Genomic DNA, 22564 nt, shown 5'->3' with positions numbered 1-22564 from the left:
AGGAGCCTCACCAGTTTTTAATTGCTTCTCACCATGTTTATATGATATGACAATTACACAAAATTATTTCACAATCCATAAAACTGATGTATTAAACTAGGAAAAAAAAACAAATTTTTCTATTTAGGCACACAATGGGACTAGTGTTATTAACAAGGTATACAATAACAATCTAGCAACAGTTTGATAAAAGAAAACAACAAAGTGAAAAAAACCTATCAAAATTTAATAAGCACATGCATTTGGCTTTAAGAAGAATTGTTAAAACACTTCAAGAAAACATGACGTACATTTGAGCCAAAACTTAACTTGCAAGTGGACTTTCAAACGTGATTAACTTAAACAACACCCTAACATTACAAAAGTCACTAAAAAATTTTGGGAAAAAAAAAAAGATTTTAAAAAATTGCATAGTTGTAACAGTCAAGTCTCTGGTCTCTAACAAAATGTCAAATGTCATTACTAACATCGTAGACATGTGCTCATTTTCGTCCATTAATCAAACTTTTAAAGTCTGTCTATGATTGGTGTCATACTGGGAAAAAAATTTAATAGTGATATGGTAAGTCGGTCAGTAAGTTTAAAAATTGTTTGTTCAGGTGTCAAAAGTGAATAGGATTGAACTATTGTTTTTGTTTGTTTCTTGTCAAGACAAAGAGTTCTCTAGTTGTAAAGATAAGACAAAGAGCCAGCCCTGTTTCCCAGATGATAACCAACTAGCTGGTGTTTCGAATGAGTCACTGGGTTGTCTCAGCACACACATGGACACACAAAATATAAACAGGTCGTACAATTGGGTAAGTTTGCTTTGTTTCTGTTACTAAAGTTGCTTGTTACTCCTCTTTGCTCTCAACGGTGGTAGAAGAGGGTTCAGACTTGAGGGTGTCATTGCTTATTTCAGCTCTTGGAGTCTGAGTGTCATCGTCGTTTCTCTGGAAAAAATCAAGAACAATATTGTAAAATTGTGTCATCCTTTCAGTGCAATAAATTTCCAAAAATAGGAAGTTTTTTTTTCTTTAAATTTTTTCAATAAGAGGAAATCAAACTCGAGTATAACAGACTCATCATATAATTCCATTTATGAACTATGTTATACACCTTAAATTCTTTTTGTTAAGAAAAACAAAGTTTTGTACTTTTTAAAATATTCTCTGATAAATGTAAAATGTTAAGAATCATCTTTAGTGTTTAGGTGACCTGATAGACACATTCCTAAAAGTAGAAGTTTCAGAAAATAACCATGTTTATGAGGGTGTCATGTCGCCAGTACAACAACTAGTGATTGGAACTTTAAATTGTAAAAGTTAAACTAAAACTAATTTGCAGTTAAAATAAAGTAGTTAAACTAAAATTTTATCAAGAAGTTTGAAATATATTTAAATTAAACTAAACAAATTCAACTAAACTTTAAAAACTTTTCGTAACTTTTTTTAGAGGGGGTGGGGGGGGGGGGGGGGGGGGTTTGATCCAGACCTTATCTATCTCTATGTCTATGGTTCAATCTAATTCTTTTAACATTGTAGAAATTGTAGAAATATTTCTCCATAATAAATTCAGTAATAAGGAAGATGTTTCTTATTGCACAATAAAATTTGAAGAAAAAAAAAATATGTGCGCTTGTATTTTTGCCTAATTTTTAAAAATCATATTAACTTGTTATATAACAGAAAATCATACTTATACCAGCAAAGTTTAAAATCTCATAATACATCTAGAACTTTACTTAGCTCTAGAAACCAAAGAAATAGAAACGAAGCCCATAATAGAAATCTTTGAAAGGCATCCATCATGTCAGGAACTTCAATTTTTTTTAAATGTACAGATCAACACACACACAAAATTATATTAGTTACATTCTTCTGCTGGACTTTTATATAGCGCATATAGTGCACTGATCCTATCTCTATTGCAAACTTATGGGGGAGGGGTATCTGGAGATTAGGTTTCATGCTGAACATGAGCCGTCTTGATAGGTAGCCAAGGAGTTTATGGATCTATAAAATTAAAATCTATTTAGTATTCAGAAAAAAAAAGTATTACAGCTTTTTCCCCCTTTTGCACAACAAACTTAACCCTTTAAAGTGTTTTTAAGAAAATCTTGTGGACTTACTCCTTTTCCACGCCTAAAGCCACCTCGGCCACGACCTCCTCGCCTCCGTGGACCTCCCCTTGGTGGTCCACCCTGGTAACCATAATATCCTTCATAGTATCCCCTGGGTGGTGGGCCCCCATAGTAGCGTCTGTAAAAAGGTCTACGTCCTCTATAGCCCTGGTCTCTTTGAAGTTGAAATTCTCCTTGACCCTGTAAATATACAACACAAAAGTTTTAATTTTATGGCGAGTGCTGGTTTTCTCTTTTAATTTTTAAAAGTAAATAGATGGTGCTTATTAAAAATACAGGTAAAAAAAAATTAATATGCTAAGATTCAGAGTAAAATACAACCCCAAGTTACAGGTTAGCAAAAGATTTGGATTTAAATTAATTTCCCTGCAATTTCAAAACGACCAATAGTTTTTTAAGGTTATGCAATTTGTAATTGTTAATTTCCATACACAAAGGTTTTTAATGTATTAAAAGATGGTAGAATTATCAATCAATGCATAAACTTGTTTTATTTCAAGACTGTTTTCTTTTTTTTCTTTGTAATTGTCTTGGATTTTTTATAGTTTATATTTAGCTACTTTAGGCCCACTCTTTTAGCTTATTCTTAAAAAACTAAAGCATTGGATCTAATCAGTATTTCCTTTTGAGGTCTTAGGTTATGACTTGTTTTTCCAGAATTTTTCTGAGTGCAATTTATTTCTTTAACAGCTTTGTTATCTAGTTTCAATGAACAAAAATTTAAACGTGGCCTTGCGTAATTTATTTAGATGTGTATTTATGCTGAGATACAATGGCCTCTGGTAGGTTTTTCATCAACTTAGGTTTTAAAAAATCTATAATAATAATTTACATAAAGTTTAAATATTTAATAAAATATAAATTTTGGTAACTAAATTATTTATACAAATTTTTAAATACATGTATATACTTTTGCAGCTGAGGTTAATGAATGAGTGCAAGGGATATACAACACAATTAAATAATGAGTTTGGCTAAAAGAAGTATAAACTAGGCAGGCTATTTGATCTGTATAAAAAAAAAACTCAAAATCTCAAAAGAATCCTGTCAACAATGAGAATAAGAGTCATTCTGGCTAAAATTTGAGAAATTTGAATTTTGTAAAAGCAAATTTTATAGAATACCCTATTAATAGGTTCACACTTCTTTTTAGCATGGGGAGTTTATTTTAAATAACAATACACATCTTTGACTAACCTCGAGATACTGCTGCCTTCCTCCATTGGCCCCACCACGACGAGGTGGTCCAAAGAAGCGCCTGTTCTGATAGAATGGCTGGCCTCTGTTGCTTCGGCCTCTAGGAGATGGGTACTCAGGAACATTGGGCTCCTCCTCCTGATAATTCTGTTAAAATAATTTATAACAAACTTACAGACCTGCCTACCAGAATAAGTCCTAATGCGTAATGCTGATGGTCAAAATGAGTATTTTGGCACCAGAATGCGTAACATGTACACAATCCACTATTTTTGTCATATATATATATAACATTAGATCTACAATCTAAATCTAGATCAATACGACAATAGAGATATCTAGACCAGATCTGGATCTATGTTATTTTCTATGTATATATAATGAATATAATCTACTCTAGACTCTAGATCTGGGCTCAAGAGTGTTACCGAAGCCGTGGATCCGCTACAAACGTAGGTCTACTCCAAACTATAGTAGGCCTACCTTCATCCTTGATCTATTCTATACTAAGAATCTAGTCTAGATCTAGTCATTCTAAATCATACTACAACTAAATTGGATCTAGATTGTAGAGTAATGTAGAAAATCATGACATAGACATAACGTAATGACTAGCTAGATCTATACCTGTATAACAAGTTATCTAGATTCTAGATCTAGAATCCATTGTAGATATCTAATCTAGATCTGGATTCAGGGATTCAACATAATTAATTTCTACTAATGAACTTACACAAAAAAAAAAGTCACACTGGTGTATCAGCTAAGTGATGGCACCAACCTGCCACTCCCTCACTCTCGCGTTCTTCATTTCTAGACTAAATCTAATTGCTTTTAAGAACCAATCAACATATAGATCTGGACACAATGTGTTCCCCTACCTTTTCTGTTCATCCCCCACCCAACAGTACTTATTTAAGAGTTGTTTCAAAATGAATGAATCCATTTTTAAATACATGTTTACAAACACAAAATATAGATATACATATACACATAAAAATTAAAAGTAAATAAAGCTTAGAATATTTTAAAAAATGATTTACCTGTCTTGGTCTACCGCCCCCTCCTCCTCTGCCATTTCCTCTGTAACGTGGATACCATCCACCCCTCCTAAATCTTCTTCGGTCGGCGGCATATTTACTGCCCTGCACGTTAGAACCATCTGGACCGGTTACATTTGCAGCTTCGTTACCCTGAAAGTAAAATGCAAATTTAAAAACATTGTCATCAATGAAATAAACATTTTAAGAAAAAAAAATGTTAGAAATGAGAACATATTACTTTCTAAAAGGCACAAGAGGAAAAAAAGTGGGTGCTAAGAACAACCTTCTCTCCCTCGACGACATCAAACTCCACTTTTTCGCCATCTCCAACACTTCTAAGGTATTTTCTTGGGTTGTTTTTAATTATGGCCGTCTGGTGCACAAAAACGTCTTCCTTTGTGTCATCACTGAAAGTAAAAAAAAAAAAAATTACATTTTACTCTTTGTAGTCTGACAGTTATAGGACTTAAGGTGTTTGATAACGATACCTGTCTATGTCTAGAAAGTTCTATTTATGATGCAATAAGACATTCCCTTAAGACTTTCATGGGTATAAAATAGACAAAAGAAAATTTAATTGATCTAAAAATACAAAATATATTTTAGCTTTCACATGCTGTGCTATTTACAATTTAAGTCTACCTATGTTCTAAAAATATACATTCTACAGTTTACATTAATTATATCAATCAGATTACTGAGTGTGTATCAAGATATTACAACCCCTGACATCTTATGATTATAATTAAACCCATGATTAATGTTCTAGAAAAACATTCCATTTAGATTACTGATTAAAAATTTTAAAAAATTCCTATTAAAAAAATAGTAGTTCAAAACACTTGTACCTAATGTGTTTTTTATTTGACAACCCGATTAAATTTAGTTCTTTCATAATTTCAGAATAAAAATAATGAACAACTAAACATTTTTTAATCAGTCAACTTGTGGCAGCTGTCAATTTCATATTTAGCCATTACATAGTAAGAATTTTGGAAACTTAAAAGTATTAAAGGCCCACATTTTAGATATTTTGTTCTGGTCTACAAATTATTGGGAGGAAAGGGGGGGGGGGGAGTATTTGATTTTGATCAGTATATATATATTTTTTAAATTGTGTTAGAGCTAAGTCTACTTATCTAAATACTAAATATCTTGGAAGTTTAAAGTTATAATCTAAAAGATTAAAATAATTAGTATGAATCTAAGGGTAAGCCTGGTAAGCAGTTTAATTGATATCTCACTCGATACTAAACTGTCTAAACTGATAAAAATCTAATAAAACATTTATCAGTCACAGTGGGCTGACTGGGGCAATCTATTTTTGAAGGAACATCTAGATCTGATCTATAATTTATTAGTATAATTAGTATAAGAAAACTTAGATGTTAGATTAGATCCAGTTCTTTATTTAAAAATTTTGATTAAGTCACTTAATTTAATTAGTAGACTAGATCTAGAATCTAGATTGGTAAGAATCTAGTTAAGTTTCACTTTGCTAAAGCCCTACAGGTCACTTGATAAAATACAAAATGTAGATCTAGACTCTAGACCTTGATTGATAGATTTTTAGAATCTGCTTGTCTTACCTAGACTAGCTAGATAATTCCAGATAAAAGTAGATTGGAGTTTATTCTAGACTATTGTCACTATTCTATATATACTATAACTATAGATCTACTTAGCTACTACTGTACTCTCTAGACACTATAAATTCACCAAATTATTTTGTTTAAATCTAGTTCTATATGATATATCTACAATCTAAATAGATTTACACTACTGTGTAGTACATTCCATACTAGACTCTTAACCTCTAGCCCTAACTAACAGTACTCTACTACTCTAGACAGTAGTGAGTAGTCAACAAGACTTCACTAGACTATTATATTTATAAACTAGACTTAAACTAGATCTAGATTAATCTACTATAATCTAGATCTAATCTATACTAATTTTATACTCACATACTGTCTATAGTATAGAGATGAAAGTTTAATCTAGGGTAGATCTAGACAAATTCTAGACAGTCTAGATTTAGATAATTCTAGATCAGATTTCTATTACTCTATAAACATAATTATTATAGACAGACTAGATCTTGAGATTCTATAGTAACATATAGATCTAGATCTAGATCTATTTAGATTATAATTGATCTTGACTATATAATTATAATATCTAGATCTAGATTCTATAATATATCTAGATCTAGATCAGTTGCCCAGACATCGCGTGACCTTTTTTTTTTAGTTACAGTTAGACTAGACTAGATCTACACCGACATGACCGATTTCATTCACACACTTCTTTGTCCTTGGAAACACGTGGGATTTGGTACAAGAAAAGTTTTAATTATAAATCTATTATTAACTATGGCATTGGATGCTAAACATTGTTTTAGATAATGTTGCCTAGTTTTGTGACTGCATAACACACCAAAAAGAAACGAACAAAGGGCGTGTTGCCCGTGACTCACGAAACACCCCGGCATCGAACATGAACCGACACGGTGTCGGCTATTTTTGCCGTTACATTTGTCCAATTCCCCACCCCATTGCACTGACTTACCGGTTGATAAATCCGTATCCACTTTTAACGTTAAACCATTTTACTGTCCCTGTTACGTGGCCAGCTGAAATATTTGGAAATATATGACTAGATGGATCTAATTTTAACTTAACGTAAGGTGTAATCATTAAATGTATCCACAAACTAAGACAGGACAGAGGCGATTGAGAGAAAGTGCAAGTAGGTCGCCGATAAAGCATGCGAGTAGACTAAAAATAATTGTAACGTATCCTAAAACTATTTTAATAAAAATACTCACCAATTATTTTCTTTTCTTTTTGTTCTACTTTTTGTTCAGGTGCCGGCTTGTTTTCAACCTCAGACTGATTTTCAGTGTCGGCCATGGCAGATGGTAATTGCCGTCAGTTGGTACTACAAAAAAAACCCACTATATCTTACGGTCTTTCCCTTACCATGTCCTTAATCGCAATGAAATATCAGGGTTGGCCTGTTACCTCTCTTGTCGTCACTTGCACGCGATTGGGTAAAATCTCTGACGTCATTCAAAAACATATTTTCATTGGATATCGTTCTTCTTGGTAGGCCTTAGCAAGCCTTGCCTATATAAAAAATTATTATATGCATTTACTTTTTCATTAATAGTGTTCATTACTAGTCTAGGAGCCGCCTACTTCGGTTTCAATAGAAACGACGTGAAAAAAAAAAAAAAACAACTAGATCTATATATATCTACTTTACATCGAAAGTATAATGTACTTCTGTGTTATTTGTCTCTGTACTTCTAGATCTATATCTTATCTTGTATACCTAATACAAAAAAAGGCTTTCTAAATTTAGTGATTTTACTAGATCTATATTATTCTATAAGATTGTGAAAGTTGGACAATCGAGGCTGCAAGAAGTCTTTGAGAGTTAATTGCTACCATAAAAAAAAAAAAAGCTGCGGGTATCAGAGAACAGGAAAAGAAGGCAAAGGAGTTTGCTAATCAGTGATGCCCAACCTAATTCGACCTGAGGGCCATTTTAATTTCCGACACTCGTGTCGCGGGCCACATGAACAAAACGTAGGCTACAAATACTAAATGAAATTGACCTGAAATTCTTTGATTAGAAACCCGTGAATCTAGTATTTACTTTAATTAAAGGGATATTTATCTTTTTTTGTTTCAGAAAAGTGCTTCATTTTTCTACTGTAGCTAGCTTTAGTAGGCCTACCGACTCATTTTCTTGTCTGTTTTTGGCAAATAGGCTTAGATTAACCATCTTTTATTAGCGGCTCAAACCAAAGAACCAAGAATTCCGTCATATTTGTTACATAATGCCGTTATAGGTTTATGTGTTTTTAAGCAGCCACACTTTCTTTATAAAACAAATATGTTGGCTGATTATCATGTTCACAAAAAAAGTAAAGATCCGTTCAGATTCAGTCCCAAATAATAAACGCACAAATGTTAAAGGTCATGGTACCAATCCATCAGAGACAAATCGAGGACCCTAACGTACTAGGTAAAGATACATTTTTCGACCTTTTTTCTTTTGAAGTGTGTGGATTTTCTACACTTTGTGCCGACATTTTGGCGGGCCAGATGGAACCACGTCGCGGACCGGATGTGGGCCGTATTTTGGGCATCACTGTGCTAAGTCATTGTTATTTCGACTGATTTAGGCAACCTGTTCAATTCTGCCAATTCATTGGTTTTCCTGGTTGGCTCAGGCAACCCATTCCATGCTCTAGTAGCACTAGGGAAGAAGGAGCATTTGTACAAATTTGTCCTAGGTTGAAACATATATTCATGCTTCGGTCATGAGATCTCTTAATTAAGCTGTCGTACATATATCTGCATCAAATTTCGTACACAGGTTCCTTTAACGTCCTGTTACGTCCTAGGTTCTCAGTTCTCGCTAAGAACATTTTTTGATAGATTCGCAACCTGACGACCGTTATTCGTGAAAAAACGCAAGCTGTATCAAACCTTTGTATTTTATTTTCGGTATTTCCCAAAATGCCGCAGTCTATATAGGAAAGTTCCCCTTTCAGACCTTGTGATCTATAGGGCAGATGATGTAAAGGTCATCTGTTTCTGTGGCCTACGGTTAACAAGGGTGTCATATGGCCAGCACAACTACCAACCGCCTTCACTTTTCCCTAACTAATGTCAGGTACCCATTAGAGCTGGGTGGACTCAGAGGCGCCCGAAGATCCCGAAATTAAAAATCCCAGTCTTCACCAGGATTCTAACCCCGGTCCCCGGTTCGGAAGCCAAGCGTTTTACCGCTCAGCCACCGCGCCTCCGCAGTCTATATAGAACGCATAAATAGAAATGTATCACACATTTTGTATTTTTAAAGCAATTTTTTTTCTTTTTCCCTAAGTCTAAATATTTTTAATATGTCTTAAGTCATTATCCCACTTCCTTTTAGACGCGGTCTTAATTTAAAAAAAAAAAAATCCTAATAGCATTAAGATAGATGCATAGTGTTTTTCTTTTTTTTTTTTCGAGAGGGAGAAAAAGAGAAAGCAAGTAATGGTACTTTGTAACACTATTTTAAAAGATCCTAATAGCATTAAAAAGGTAGGCTAAATCTATATGTATTGAAAAGGAGTGAGATAAACGATTACAGTTACAGTTAACAAAACAAAATTGATATTTCTTTTTATTTAGAGAACAAAATACCAACATAAATGTAGAAAGTGGAACGTGAATGTGGCATTCCATTGGGACCTTCGGAAAATGCATTTTTTTATTTTTTTTTTCTAGGTCTGATTGAAACTGATGGTATGAAGAGATGAATTCGGTGACTAATCCCATACATTGCTTACTTAACGATTAAAGGTTGCAAAAAAAAAAAAGTGAAAGTAACCAAAAACAGGTGGGGGGGAGAGATCACGGTTGAAATATAATATAGATGGAATTGAGAAGCCGAAACAAATCATGTGAGTGCATGTATGTGTCGGGGACGTATAATGGAGTGGGTGTTTCCAAATCAAGTCAAAAGTCTATGTCGGAGAAATTACGATGCGCAGGTTAAAAGAAAACAAAATGAGGATTCCAGAGAGAGAAAACGGAGAGAGAGACAGAGGTAGATAGAAAAGGGCAGTAAAATTTCATTGCAACAGATACACTAATTCACTTGCTAAAAAATAATTTTAGGTTGAAAATTAAAATATGGCTCGTTAATTACAATTCCAAAAAAAAAAAAAAAAAAAAAAAGAAGAAGGGGGTATTTCAGCCATCATTATCAATATAAAGCCTGGGACAAATCAACGGGCGTAGCCGATGTGTATTGCTAATTTGTTGTAAATCTCACGGCTCTATTTTGCTTTGTTGGGCTGTTTCTGAATATCATACATACTAGATTTTCGTTACGTGCGGTTCGGAGAAATGGTATAATATGCGCTTTGCACTGACATTCTGTGGTCTCAATTGTCCCGGGTTCGATTTTTTTTTTATGCTGCCATCCCCCTTCGTCCTGCGGGAGTATGAGGCTATATGATGTTATTATCTTCAAATCTTAAGAAACATCCAAATGTGTACAACAAAACATTTTACTAAACTACCACCCGTTTTCTTCACGAGCCAAGGAGTGGACTGGTTGGGCGAAATACCCGCTGGGCGGACACTCAATATGGAGATGGTGCTGCTACCCACATTGAGTCCGATAAAAAATATAATGCGGTGATAAAAAGGGGATCCAGTTAGAGTCGTGATTAAAATTATACTTGGCTACGCTCATAGAATTTGGTGACTGATTTGCTTTATATTGAAGAGGGTTTTTTTTAACGTCAAAAAACTGTGGAGGGTGTCGGCTTAAACTTGAAACCCCTTTGGCTGCACTTGGGCAAGTGATGGTTTAACATTAAAATATCACCTACAATAAACAAATTTGTAAAAAAAAAGTCACAAAGTGGAATTTCATTTAGGGGAGTGGGAACCCCCGAACCCCTTTCCCTGGCTACGCCCATTTCAGATATAGGCTACATAGGCCTATAAATATATCACTGTAGGCCTAGGCCTATATGTAAATCTACATAGTACAAAGTGTGGGCCTAATAACTAAACTGCAAATGTGCGTGATTAATGCGTTTACTTGGATGACGTCACTTGTGTGTGTGTTTTAATTTGAATAAGCCTTGATTTTTATCACAGGGTTTAGAGACAAACAGGTTAATTCTAAAATGGATTTAATTTGCCTGGAAGCAAGCTAGCTAGTTTAAAAAATCCATCACGTGGTGGGGACAGTGTGTGTGTGTGTGTGTGTGTTTATAGTAGAATAGCAAAATCCCTTTCGACCGTAACGTAGGCCTAGCGGTCTGTAAAGCAGACAAAAAAAACAACAAAAAACAATGGACCTCAGTCACTGACAGTCACCGAGGAAGTACATATATTATTTATGAACAGTGGTGGACTGGGTGTTAAAATCATCCCTGGCATTGCAATAGGCCTACGATCCAACTCACACCAGTCCTCATAATAAAGTTTAACCACAGATCGGTACATATCTATGGTATAATAAAATGCATCGAAAACCGAACACATGAATACGTGGGTATGTATTGGCGGCAGGCCTATTATTTAAAAGGTTAGCTAGCGGTCGCGTCATTCGTCCAGCAGGCATCAGCCCAAATAGTGTTCGGCTTTCACTATGTTTGTGATTATATATAGGCTTGTGATTAGGCTTGTGATTAAATAGATTGGGTAGGCAATGTCATATTATACCATCTATCAAATTATAAACTTCATATCTTCGGCTTCAGTAACGCAGTCTAAATGATTATTTGGTGCATAGGTTACGGTACCTAAACAATATATGTTCCGTTGTTTGACCAGAAGCTTATAAATTAATAATTAGTTACTGTAACTTGAAATCCGCAAGAGAAGATGAATTAAAGGGTCGACGTTCACATGATGTGAAAAGTGGTGAGCAGCTTTTATTTGAGGCTCTTCATAAAGTTTATATGAAATATTTTTTTTTTTTACTGAAACTCTCAGAATATGTAAATTAAAAGAATGCGTTTTCGTAAATCAGCGAATGGTTTCGACACAGTGGTAAACAAAAAATAATGTTAATTATCCTTGAGGAAATTTGTTTTACAATTGTGCAGTGATTCAATGAGAGCCTATAGGCCTATATAAAGAGAGGCACGCATTAACCGAACTAAAAATAATTAGATCTAGATCTCTATATAGATATCTAGATATTTATTTTTAGTCTACCTGTCCTGTGATGTTTTAAGATCATTCTAAATTTCTGAGTGTTTGTAAAACGTAATTTAGGATGAATACAGCCTATATATACAGTGCTTTAAAAAAAAAAGTAGGTGCCGAGGTACTCAGTGATTGATTGCCTAACTTTAAACTACTAATAAATTAAAAATATACGTTAAAATACTAGAAAAGTATTATTTTTGCCCCACATTCAAAAAGGTGCCGGTACGCCGTACCGGTGCGTACCGTCACAAAAAAAAAGCCCTATATATAAATAATAGAAAATTTAAAGAAACTAATGCAGAAAGAGTTTACAAAAAGTATATAAAAATTAAACACTTAACCCAAAAAGTAAGCAGACAGCTGCAGAGTGAATACATAAACAATGTAATATCTAAAGATAACAACAAAAACCTATGGTCATACATTAAGTCTAAGAAAATGGAAACAACAGGCGTAGCGCCATTAAAAGATGAACATAACATAATACATAATGATAATGAAACTAAAGCAAACATTCTAAACAAATACTTTGCATCAGCATTCTCAGCCCCAGGAGACAAAGACATATTACTGAATTTGAACCAAGTAGACAACATAGAAGATATAGTAGTACAAGAAAATGGAATTCAAAAACTATTAGCCAACACCAAACCAAATAAAGCTTCTGGACCTGATGGTATTCCAGCTAGATTACTCAAAGAACTAAGTAATGAGCTAGCCCCAGTGTTCAAAATACTCTTTCAGGCTTCACTTAACCAGGGCAGAGTACCAAAGGACTGGAAAGAAGCTAATGTCACCCCCCTATTTAAAAAAGGAGAAAAATCTGACCCAGGAAACTACAGACCAGTATCACTTACCAGCATCACATGTAAAATTCTAGAACACATAATGTGTAGCAACATCATAAACCACTTAGACAAACATAATGTCCTCACACCATACCAACATGGCTTTAGGAAATATAGATCATGTGAAACACAACTAATAGGACTAATTGATGATTTTTCAAAAGGTTTAGATAATAGTGAACAAATAGATGCTATCTTACTAGATTTTTCTAAGGCTTTTGACAAAGTTCACCACCATAGTTTGCTTAAAAAATTAAAATATTTCGGCATTAATGGTCCACTGCATCAGTGGATTAAAGACTTTCTGATAGGGAGAGAACAAACTGTAATAATAAATGGCTCTAAATCAACACCGATAACAGTAAACTCAGGTGTACCTCAAGGTACAGTCTTGGGTCCACTACTATTTTTAATTTACATAAATGATTTACCAAATTGCATTAGTTCAGGAACAAAAGTCAGATTATTTGCAGACGATTGCATAATATATAGAACAATAAAAACAACACAAGACACAGATATTTTACAAAGAGAATTAGATGAATTACAGAAATGGGAATCAAATTGGAGCATGTCTTTCCACCCAGAAAAATGTCAGTTGTTAAGAGTAACAAAAAAAACTAAAACAAATTAATTCCACTTATCTTATTCATGGCAAACCAGTAACACAGACTAAAAACGCAAAATACCTAGGTGTTATAATAAATGAAAAACTGTCATGGAATCCACATATTGATGAAACTACAAAAAAATCAAACAAAGCATTAGGATTTATTAAAAGAAATTTCTATAAATCAAATAGGAACATAAAACTAAAATGTTATTTAACCTTGGTTAGGCCAATAATAGAATATGCATCCTCTGTTTGGGACCCCTCAACTCAAGAAAACATTAAGAAACTAGAACAGACACAAAATAGAGCAGTGCGATTCATAACAAACGAATATTCACATTTGACTAGAGTAACACCTTTAGTAAAATCACTAAATTTAGAAAGCCTTCAGGACAGAAGGCTCAAAAGTAAAGTAGCAATAATACATAAAACACTGAACCATAATCTTCAAATACAAAAACAAAATTTAATAAAATACTCTGAAAGACACAAAGATAAAGGCACATTCCTCGTCCCATATGCTAGGACAAATTTGTACAAATACTCCTTCTTCCCTAGTGCTATTAGAGCATGGAATGGGTTGCCTGAGCTAGCCAGGAAAACCAGTGACTTGGCAGAATTTAAGTCATTGGTTAATATGCATGACTAAATGCATGACGCGTAGGACGTAATCATCTTCTTTTTTGAAGTAACGTCTGTATTATATAAGATAAGATAAGATAATATATATATTTATATATTTATATAGGCTTGTGATCCAGAAAACATAATTCTACCCTCAAGGACGAAAGAGTATAACAACAAACAAACCAGTGCTCATTTATTATTTGTAATATTAGGTAGAATTTAGATATAGACAGTAGACTCTAAATAAACTAATGTAAACTCACTAAAAAAAAACAAGCAATAAAAAAAAGATTACTTTAAAAAAAAGTTAAGGAAAGAACCGCTAATTTGAGATCTACTAGATCTACTTATTGATCATAGTCATAGGCCGCCACTATGTCATAGGTCATAGTCATAGTACTCATAGTCATAGAGATGATTGATATGATAGTATTCATAGACATAGATTATCATTATGATAGATGATGATCTAGAATTCTACTTCTAGATCTAGATCTACCATGTCCATGATGACTGATGAACCATCATACCATGAAATGATGAATGCCATGATTATTATGATTATTATCATTATACCATGAATGCATGAACACAAATAAATTAATAATACAATATTTACATGATAATCATCATTAATTCATTATCATGATTTATTTATGAAATTTATCTGAAAATGGCAGGGTTTATTTATAATTCATTATTATATATTATTATTATAGTTTATAAAGTTTATTAACTTTATTTGATTAGACTTTAGTTTTAACTTAATTATCATTAAGTCAATTTAAGTCATAATTAATAAGTTTAGAGTTTAGACCAGTTTACTTTACGACTTTAGTTAAATTAGTTTTCTCCTTTCCTTTTCTCCTAATCGGCTAATGCCTAATAATTATTTGCTAATAGTAATAATAATATAAAATTAATTACTAAATTAGATCTATAAATCTATACTAATTGATTATTAATTTATTTTTTAGTTTTTGTATTGATTATTGTATTTATTGACTATGACTATGAATAATTATGAAAAATTTCAACTTTATCAGAGAATAAGAAGTGGGAGAAAAGTGTGTCAAAACGTAATAAGGGGATTAAATCCAAATATACATCCACATCTCTCATTAAGTAGCATTCATTCTCCTTATTACGATATCAAACAAAATAATAAATCACCAATAATAAATTAACTATTTGGTTAATTTATTTGATTGATTCATTTAATAATTGTGCAAAGTTTCAACCTCTTCTTCTTCTTCGTTCTCATTGTTATGTTGGAGCATTCATGTGACTAGACCAATACATGAGATGAACTGCGCAGTGGTTTCCAAATCAGGGAGCTCTCCATATAGTTTTCTTTTTATTGGGGTGTTTTGGGGCCAGTGTCTTATACGGACCTCTTTGTAAAGAGAGCAGTTTTGGAGGATGTGGTCGGCATTCTCTGGGCAGATTCAACTGGTTCCAATTTGGAGCTTCCGGTACATGTGTTAGTTTCAACTTGATCCGAGAATGGGAAATGGGAGAAAAAAATGTTCAAACTTTTTACCAGACAGACCAACAGACAGAGTGAATTGATATAAGATTTGTTAAAAACAGTCCTAAAAATCAAATGCATAATTTTTGTTTTTAACATTTGATGCCTTTTTTCATTAGAAGCATTCATCCCTCATTGACATGAACCATGGGACAACTGACTTCCAGGCAAGAAATTATTCACAAAGAAGTAGGAGATCCCAAAATGAGAAACTGGCTTTGTGCCAACATGGCCATCAGGGAAGTTTCAAAACATGTGGCCAGATGTGTGCACATTCACATAGCTGAAGTGCACAAGTCTATGCGCCATGCTTTGGGTGATTGTGGTGTGTGTATTAAGAATTGCAGTAGTGCAGGGACTGAAAGACCATGGTGCACTTCATGTGACAGGTAATTTTATAAACTTCATGCATTAAGAATATATATGTTACTATCATGTTCTGTTCAGTGGCGTAGCTGGGGGGGGGGGGGGAGGAGGAGGGGGGGAGAATTTGAAAATCCCCCCGTGGGGGCCCCCTAATGAGTGTTTTATACATTAAAAATTAAATATTACTCAAAATGCAGGGCCCCCCAAAGAGATGAAGCCCCCTGGGCCCCCAAACGATGGAAAACTCCTAGCTAGGCCCCTGGTTCTGTTATACAAATAGAAATAGCTATCTTATTTGCTTTGAAGATTTTCATACACAAAGGCAAATCAATAAATAGCATTTAATGATTGAACATTAAGAAATCAAACAAAGAATTAGGGTTTATTAAGAGAAATTTTAAAAAATAAAAAATGAACTGCTATTTAAGCTTGGTTAGACCAATATTAGATTATGCAACCTCTGTTTTGGCACCCCTGAAAAAAACAAAGAAACAAGAACAGATGTAGGACAGAGGTGTGACTTTTATACAAAATGAATATCCACATTTGACTAGAGTAACACCATTAGTAAAATTACATAAGTTACAGCTAACACTCCAAGACAGAAGACATAAAACTTTAGTAGCAATAATATATAAAACACTGAACCATAACTTACAAATATGAAAACACTGCCGAATAAAATACTCAGAAATACATAAAGATAAAAGCACATTTCTTAATGTATATTTTTGGACAAAGTCTTATTCTTATAAGTGCTTTTTCTTCCCTAATGCCTGAATCAGCCAGGAAACCAATGAGTTAGTTACAATTAACATGCAGGATTAGATTGACACATTTATATAAATAGAATATACTTATTTTCTTCTTTGAAGAAACATCTGTAATCTACAAGAAAATAGAAAGCCTTTTGGTCTTTCTGTTGTACAGAATAATAATAATGGCAATGTCCTGGATTCCAAAGATTAAGGATAATTGCAGTGTTTCAGATGATTATGCAGACCCAGTTGCAACATGCATATTTTCCTCCATCTCGTGCAGACAAATCCGTTGTAAGTTTTCTTTCCATCTTGTGCACCTGACTATAATAGTGGCTTCTTTAAGTCTCAAATGTTTGCCCTACATGTCTCTTTCAGAGGCAATCTACTGCAAACTACGTTCCTCTATGCCAGTGAGGGCAAAATGACGCCTGAATTGATCCTTATGGCTGTTACAGTGGGGCCTCTGTTACACCATCCTCCTATAAGTTCCCCAAAGTAGATCATCTTTGGCATGCGGTCGTCTCCCTTGCGGGATAGTCTGACCCAGCTACAGAATATGGAGGTATTAATAAGCAAAAAGTTGTAATAAACCATTTAAAAAATTTGTGTGCACTTATCAGCATCATAGAATCAAATTTCAGAGGTCTTTAAATTGTAGCACAATGTAATTTTCATAATTTAGTTGGCAACAGTGACCTTGTCCTTTTTGTCTTTTTGTTTCAAAATCTCTCCCAATCTTCATTGTTTAAATTTCCTTATCATTTTAGGTTCCATTATTGCACCACAGCATTTCTTCATAACATTTTTTTCTTTTTCTTGCTTACTGAATTTTATTGCTTAAAATCAAAGTGCAAACACAGAGGAGATTACTGTGATTAACTTTTAGTGTAAAATATCCTCAATAATACTGTTTTAAACCTGAGATAAATTTATTAAATTTTGTCTGCTATATATAAGGTAGAAATGGAAGACCCCTTGAGAAACATGTGTCAACAATGTGAAATATAACTAACATATTTTTTAAGCATATGGGTTATACAAGTTTTTACAAACGAATGGTTGCTGTGCGGTATACATAGAGGTGCAGGGTTTACAAAAGTTACTTTACTCATCAACATAGCATAACAGAAACCAAGAACATACCGTTGGTCTATTACATACCTGCTATAGTTTGCTGTGTGATTGTGAAATGTACATTGGAATACTTTATAAACATCTCATTATGAACCTCAATCAAACAAATGGTACTGATGTGACAGAGAATCTTAATATACCAGTAATCAATTGTGACAAGTAAGCAACTAAACTAATTTGCCAATACCGGTAATTTCAAAACGTGCAAATTGGGGGGTATATAAGGGTGCAAGTTGTATGATTTTGTTTTTACTTATTTTGTAATTTGTGCGGGATATATGCATATGCGAATAATTTGCATATGCAGGTTATATGGGCCAAAATTGGGTATAACAACATCCAGCAATTTAAATTTTCTCATTCATAAGATTTGTCAATATAACAAATACAACAGCAATATTCTTTTATTTCATCTTTGAAGATTCTTTACTTACACATTAAATTTTACAGGACATTTTCTTTTTAATCTGTTTGTCAGATGGCGTAAAGAAATTCTCAGTATATGTGCACCACATTACAGAAATCAAATCAACTGGTCAAGGCTGCATTCATCCCAGTGGCAAATAAATCCCTATGAGGTGGCAAGAGCCTTCATTCCACGTGCTCATAGGCTTTACTATAAGTCTGCAGACTTTCATGAAGACTTTCGCTTCACACTCAGCTTCATCGAAAACACTAGAGAAATACCTGTACCCAAAGGGCTCCGTGAGAAGCTTTGGCAGTGTCGGGGTCGAGTGAAGAGAAAAAATCTGCGCATGCGGATGAGTGATGAAGAGCTGCAAGGTACCATTGGGGCACTCACAGAGTTTGTTTCACTTCCTGTTTTTGAGGATAGTGAGTCTCTTGTTGCAAAAATAAATAGCCTTTTAAATTCTCATGAGAATGATGATGGTTGCTCTATTATGTAACCACACTTTAATTTAGCTTTCACTAAACTTTTTAATGCCTGTTGATAATTGAAGAAAAGTTTGATTATACTTATTATTGTATTTTAAATAAGAAACTTTTTTTTTTAAACTGAATGCTATATATTGATTTTTTTTTTCTTCATCTTATAATATTTTGATTTATCTGCCTAGCAGATGAATTTTTAGTATATTTTATCTGCAGGAAAGAAAACATTGCTGTTTCAATGTTACATTTTATTTTGGACTGTATTTTTTAAACATGTTTACTTTTAAATCGTAAATTTATGCTGTGCACCAGCGTTTCTTACATTAGCTTAAGAAATTTTTATTTTTTTATTTTTTAAGACGTTATATAAGTATCATTTTACATTATATAAAAAGTGGAATCAAAATTAATGAAACTAAATATTCATGCTATGCTTTGATAAAAAATGTAGCATTCTGAGAAACTAATTCTTGCAATAATTGTTTTTATTTTTTGTTTTTAATCACCCATTAATAATAAAAGATCATTTTAAAGTTTATGTATTTTAGTTATGTTGGTTACTGCTATGAGTAAGGACTACTGTTTATAATATGTAATAATACCGGTATAACATTTTAGTGCATTTAATTGGTGATTCATCTGTTGTATTTTGTTCTTAACTGTAATCCATTAATATGTTCCTTATATGTTAAATTGATTGAAATAGATGAACCCTGGTTGAATTAAATATCGTATCTGTTTGATTGGTCATGCTTCAGGGAATATACAGCTGATATTTGAATGAGTCTGTGTGGTCATTATTTCATTTAGTTTTTACTGTCATGTGTCAGTCTGTGTGGTCATTATTTCATTTAGTGTTTACTGTCATGTGTCAGAAAATTTGACACACATTTTAATAATATTATGTAATTTTTAAAAAATGTCTGTTGATTAGTCTGGGAGTCTTGTAAAAATCCTAAATTTTTGTATATTCTTTTTTTTTTTTTCAAGTTACCTCCACTATAATTAAAGACTAGGCTAATAAAAACAAGTTTTTATATCTTAGGATTACATATAATATGAAAATCATAGTAAAAGACAGACAAAAGTATCTTAAGATGATGATTAAAGTGGATACTTGCAGAGAACAGTATTGTTGCTCTTTAAAAATATATTTTTGTATAGAGAGATGTATTGGTACTTAAGGCAGCATGAGCAGATATTTGTTTCTGACTCTTTCTGTTCATTGAGTTTGTAAACTGTGGGTGAATTTTCACATATTTTGTCTAGGGACAAGTAAATCTATAGAAATTCATTCTTTTTGTTTCTGATATTCAGAAATGAAGATTTTTTACATCCTCTAGGATAGTAGTGAGCAAGCAAAAAGCCTGTTTGAACTGTGGACCAACGTGGCAACAGTCCAAAGCACATACGTCTCAACAAGACAGCCACCATTCTTTGTATCATGTACTGGCTCATTTTGTAAGCTATAAGCAGAGTCGTATTGGACTGAGCCCCTAACTCTTCACTTGCAGTTCATATCAGCATCACTGCATTCAAAGGTTTTGGAATCTATTGTCACAAATAAGTTTGAAAATGCTGTTTGTCCTTACCAAGAGATGGACTTAAAGCTTAAGTGCAATTTATTTTTTTCTCACTGAGGCTTGTAGAATTAAAAACAAAATTATATAATCATCATTTTTTTTTTTTTTTTTTTTAATAACTACATTTATGATTTAGTTACAAAAGAAATAACAATACATTGTTAGTTGACAAGCATTTCTTATCTGATCATTACTATAATGTACTGATTATTAAACCTGAGGTTATTTAATCACCTTGTTGCTGATAAATTTACTCATTTTTCCTTCATTTACATTACCATATACAATGATAATTTAGGACTGCACTGACTGTATTTGTATAAATGCTAATTTGCCTGTTTTTTCTTTACAAAGCTTTATCAAATATCAACTCTGGTCAAAAGTTTGTACACATTTTTTCTCCCACACACAATCTCTGATCAAGTTTAAATTTTGCACAATTGTTTATTTTACATGCCAACCCAAGAATCAATAAAAAGAATTAACCAATTAATTAATTAATTAACTATTGGTAATTAATTATTTTAAACAAGGGAAAGAAATTTTACTTGGATAATAAGGTGGTATAATTTGAATTAGTCCCATTTAATGTTTGTAGAAAGAAAAGTTTGTAAAAAACTATAAAACCTATTTTCATAACAGCTCCCTAGCACAGTGGTTACTGTTTTGGCTTGAGGAGGCTGAGAAGGCCTTAGCCCCGAGTTCAAAATCAGGTCTCTCACTTTTTTTTTTCATAAATACATTTCAAAAGCGATCACCCAGATACACCCTTACCCCTTTCCAACTGGTCCAGACAAGTGATTGGATCATAGCGTATTGAGAAAGCTGAAAGCATGAAATTGCGCTTAACAAAAACAATATTTCTAATTGCACAGATCTATTACAAATTTAATTACATGACTGATCCAAACTAATTGATACAACTTTTAATATAAGCTTTGTTTGTTTTTTATAAGTTTTATATTTTTGTATTTTGCTTAATTTTAAATACAATAGGACATTCCCTTTTTTAAAATTAAAAACTTTTGTGTGGCACATCTTTCAAGCTACAGCATGTGAAGTGAGTTATGATCCAATTTCTTTTGTGAACCTGTGGGAGAGTATCTTGGGAGTTTTATGTGCTGCCTTTACTTTAGGCACTCAGCAAACACAGTCTGGATTTGAACTCTAACCCTTTAATGGGAAGCCAGGCAGTTTATGTCAACATCACACCTCTCCTTTAAAGACTGGAGAACTTTTGAAAGTGAAATTGTGTGTATCCCAGATACAAGTATATCTATGATTGTGTGTATAAGACTCAGGTAGACAAATTTTAATTTGTTGTACCATGTAATATTTAACTATGCTGAATAAAATTTAAAAAAAGAAATATTTCACAAATATTAAAATGAATGTTTTTGTGTATATGCAAGTTGTCCAATGTGCTGTGTTACCGGTATTTTGTTATTGCTTTCTGCAGCCAATGGTTAACATGAGAGTGGTATAACATATTTGAAAATAATTAAAACATTTTTTTTAAAACCTTAAATATATTGTACAGCACCATACACAATAAAGAACAAATGGGATGTAGTGGTGATGTGTAGTCTAATGGACATTTTATTGAACACATTCTGAATTCTGCATGTACATCTTCTAACACTGAAAACTAAAAAAAAAAAAATATTCCCCTGATTGAGGTGAAACATGACCCACAATGCTCATGACAGGGATTATAAATAGTTCTATAATTAAACACATTTATTATCAGCTGAATTCAATCACAGATCATTCTCAAGAAAAAGACTTACAAATTTTCACATTGAATGTCCTTGCTATCAGAGGCATTCACTCAAGACTTCAACATATGCAATCAAATGCATTCACTAATATAAATAATTAAAATACATACTATACTATACACCTTCAGTCAAGTTAAATGAGAATTATTCAACATGGAACATAATTATCAAGACATTTTATTTGGTAAGGACAAAATTTTGAACTGAATTATTAGCAGGTATCGAACTATTAATTAAAAACTGGATAATTTTATATTTCAATGGTCTTTAACAGAAATGACAATTGTTTTTGTCCAAGCATCAATCAGTCAAGTCCACAAAA

The 22564-nt window shown here is 32.9% G+C and overlaps 2 protein-coding genes across 5 annotated transcripts; one reads left to right on the top strand and one right to left on the bottom strand.

Annotated features, from left to right (window-relative positions):
• Positions 1–209: 209 nt before the first annotated feature.
• Positions 210–7381, bottom strand: LOC106056075 (Y-box factor homolog). Its single transcript, XM_013212651.2, has 7 exons — positions 7193–7381; positions 6934–6997; positions 4646–4769; positions 4363–4512; positions 3320–3466; positions 2111–2302; positions 210–932 (listed from the first exon to the last, which is right to left on the bottom strand). The coding sequence occupies exons 1-7, from the start codon at positions 7275–7277 to the stop codon at positions 834–836; spliced, it is 861 nt and encodes a 286-aa protein (XP_013068105.2). The 5' UTR covers positions 7278–7381; the 3' UTR covers positions 210–833.
• A 6960-nt stretch (positions 7382–14341) lies between these two features.
• Positions 14342–20572, top strand: LOC106056073 (uncharacterized protein CXorf38-like). Of its 4 annotated transcripts, none has more exons than XM_013212649.2 (3): positions 14342–14404; positions 15843–16112; positions 18463–20572. In XM_013212649.2, exons 2-3 carry the CDS (start codon positions 15871–15873, stop codon positions 18890–18892), a joined length of 672 nt encoding a protein of 223 aa, XP_013068103.2. In that variant the 5' UTR covers positions 14342–14404; positions 15843–15870; the 3' UTR covers positions 18893–20572. The 4 variants fall into 4 exon arrangements, with proteins under 4 accessions (XP_013068103.2, XP_055863575.1, XP_055863576.1 ...); XM_056007600.1 differs by having other exon boundaries at positions 14354–14377; XM_056007601.1 differs by having other exon boundaries at positions 14371–14394.
• The last annotated feature ends 1992 nt before the right edge of the window (positions 20573–22564 follow it).

This window comes from Biomphalaria glabrata, chromosome 13, assembly GCF_947242115.1.
Source record: "Biomphalaria glabrata chromosome 13, xgBioGlab47.1, whole genome shotgun sequence".
Lineage (NCBI taxonomy): Eukaryota > Metazoa > Mollusca > Gastropoda > Planorbidae > Biomphalaria > Biomphalaria glabrata.
The sequence above is the reverse complement of the archived record's forward strand: the minus strand, read 5'-3'. Positions and strand labels throughout refer to the sequence as shown.

Coding starts and splice junctions, on each gene's coding strand:
- LOC106056075 (XM_013212651.2), bottom strand. CDS start 7,277: ATGGCCGACACTGAAAATCAGTCTGAGGTTGAAAACAAGCCGGCACCT. Junction 4,513..4,645: donor ATGTCGTCGAGGGAGAGAAG/GTTGTTCTTAGC, acceptor TTTTACTTTCAG/GGTAACGAAGCTGCAAATGT. Junction 2,303..3,319: donor GAAGGCAGCAGTATCTCGAG/GTTAGTCAAAGA, acceptor GTATATTTACAG/GGTCAAGGAGAATTTCAACT.
- LOC106056073 (XM_013212649.2), top strand. CDS start 15,871: ATGGGACAACTGACTTCCAGGCAAGAAATTATTCACAAAGAAGTAGGA. Junction 16,113..18,462: donor TGGTGCACTTCATGTGACAG/GTAATTTTATAA, acceptor TCTGTTTGTCAG/ATGGCGTAAAGAAATTCTCA.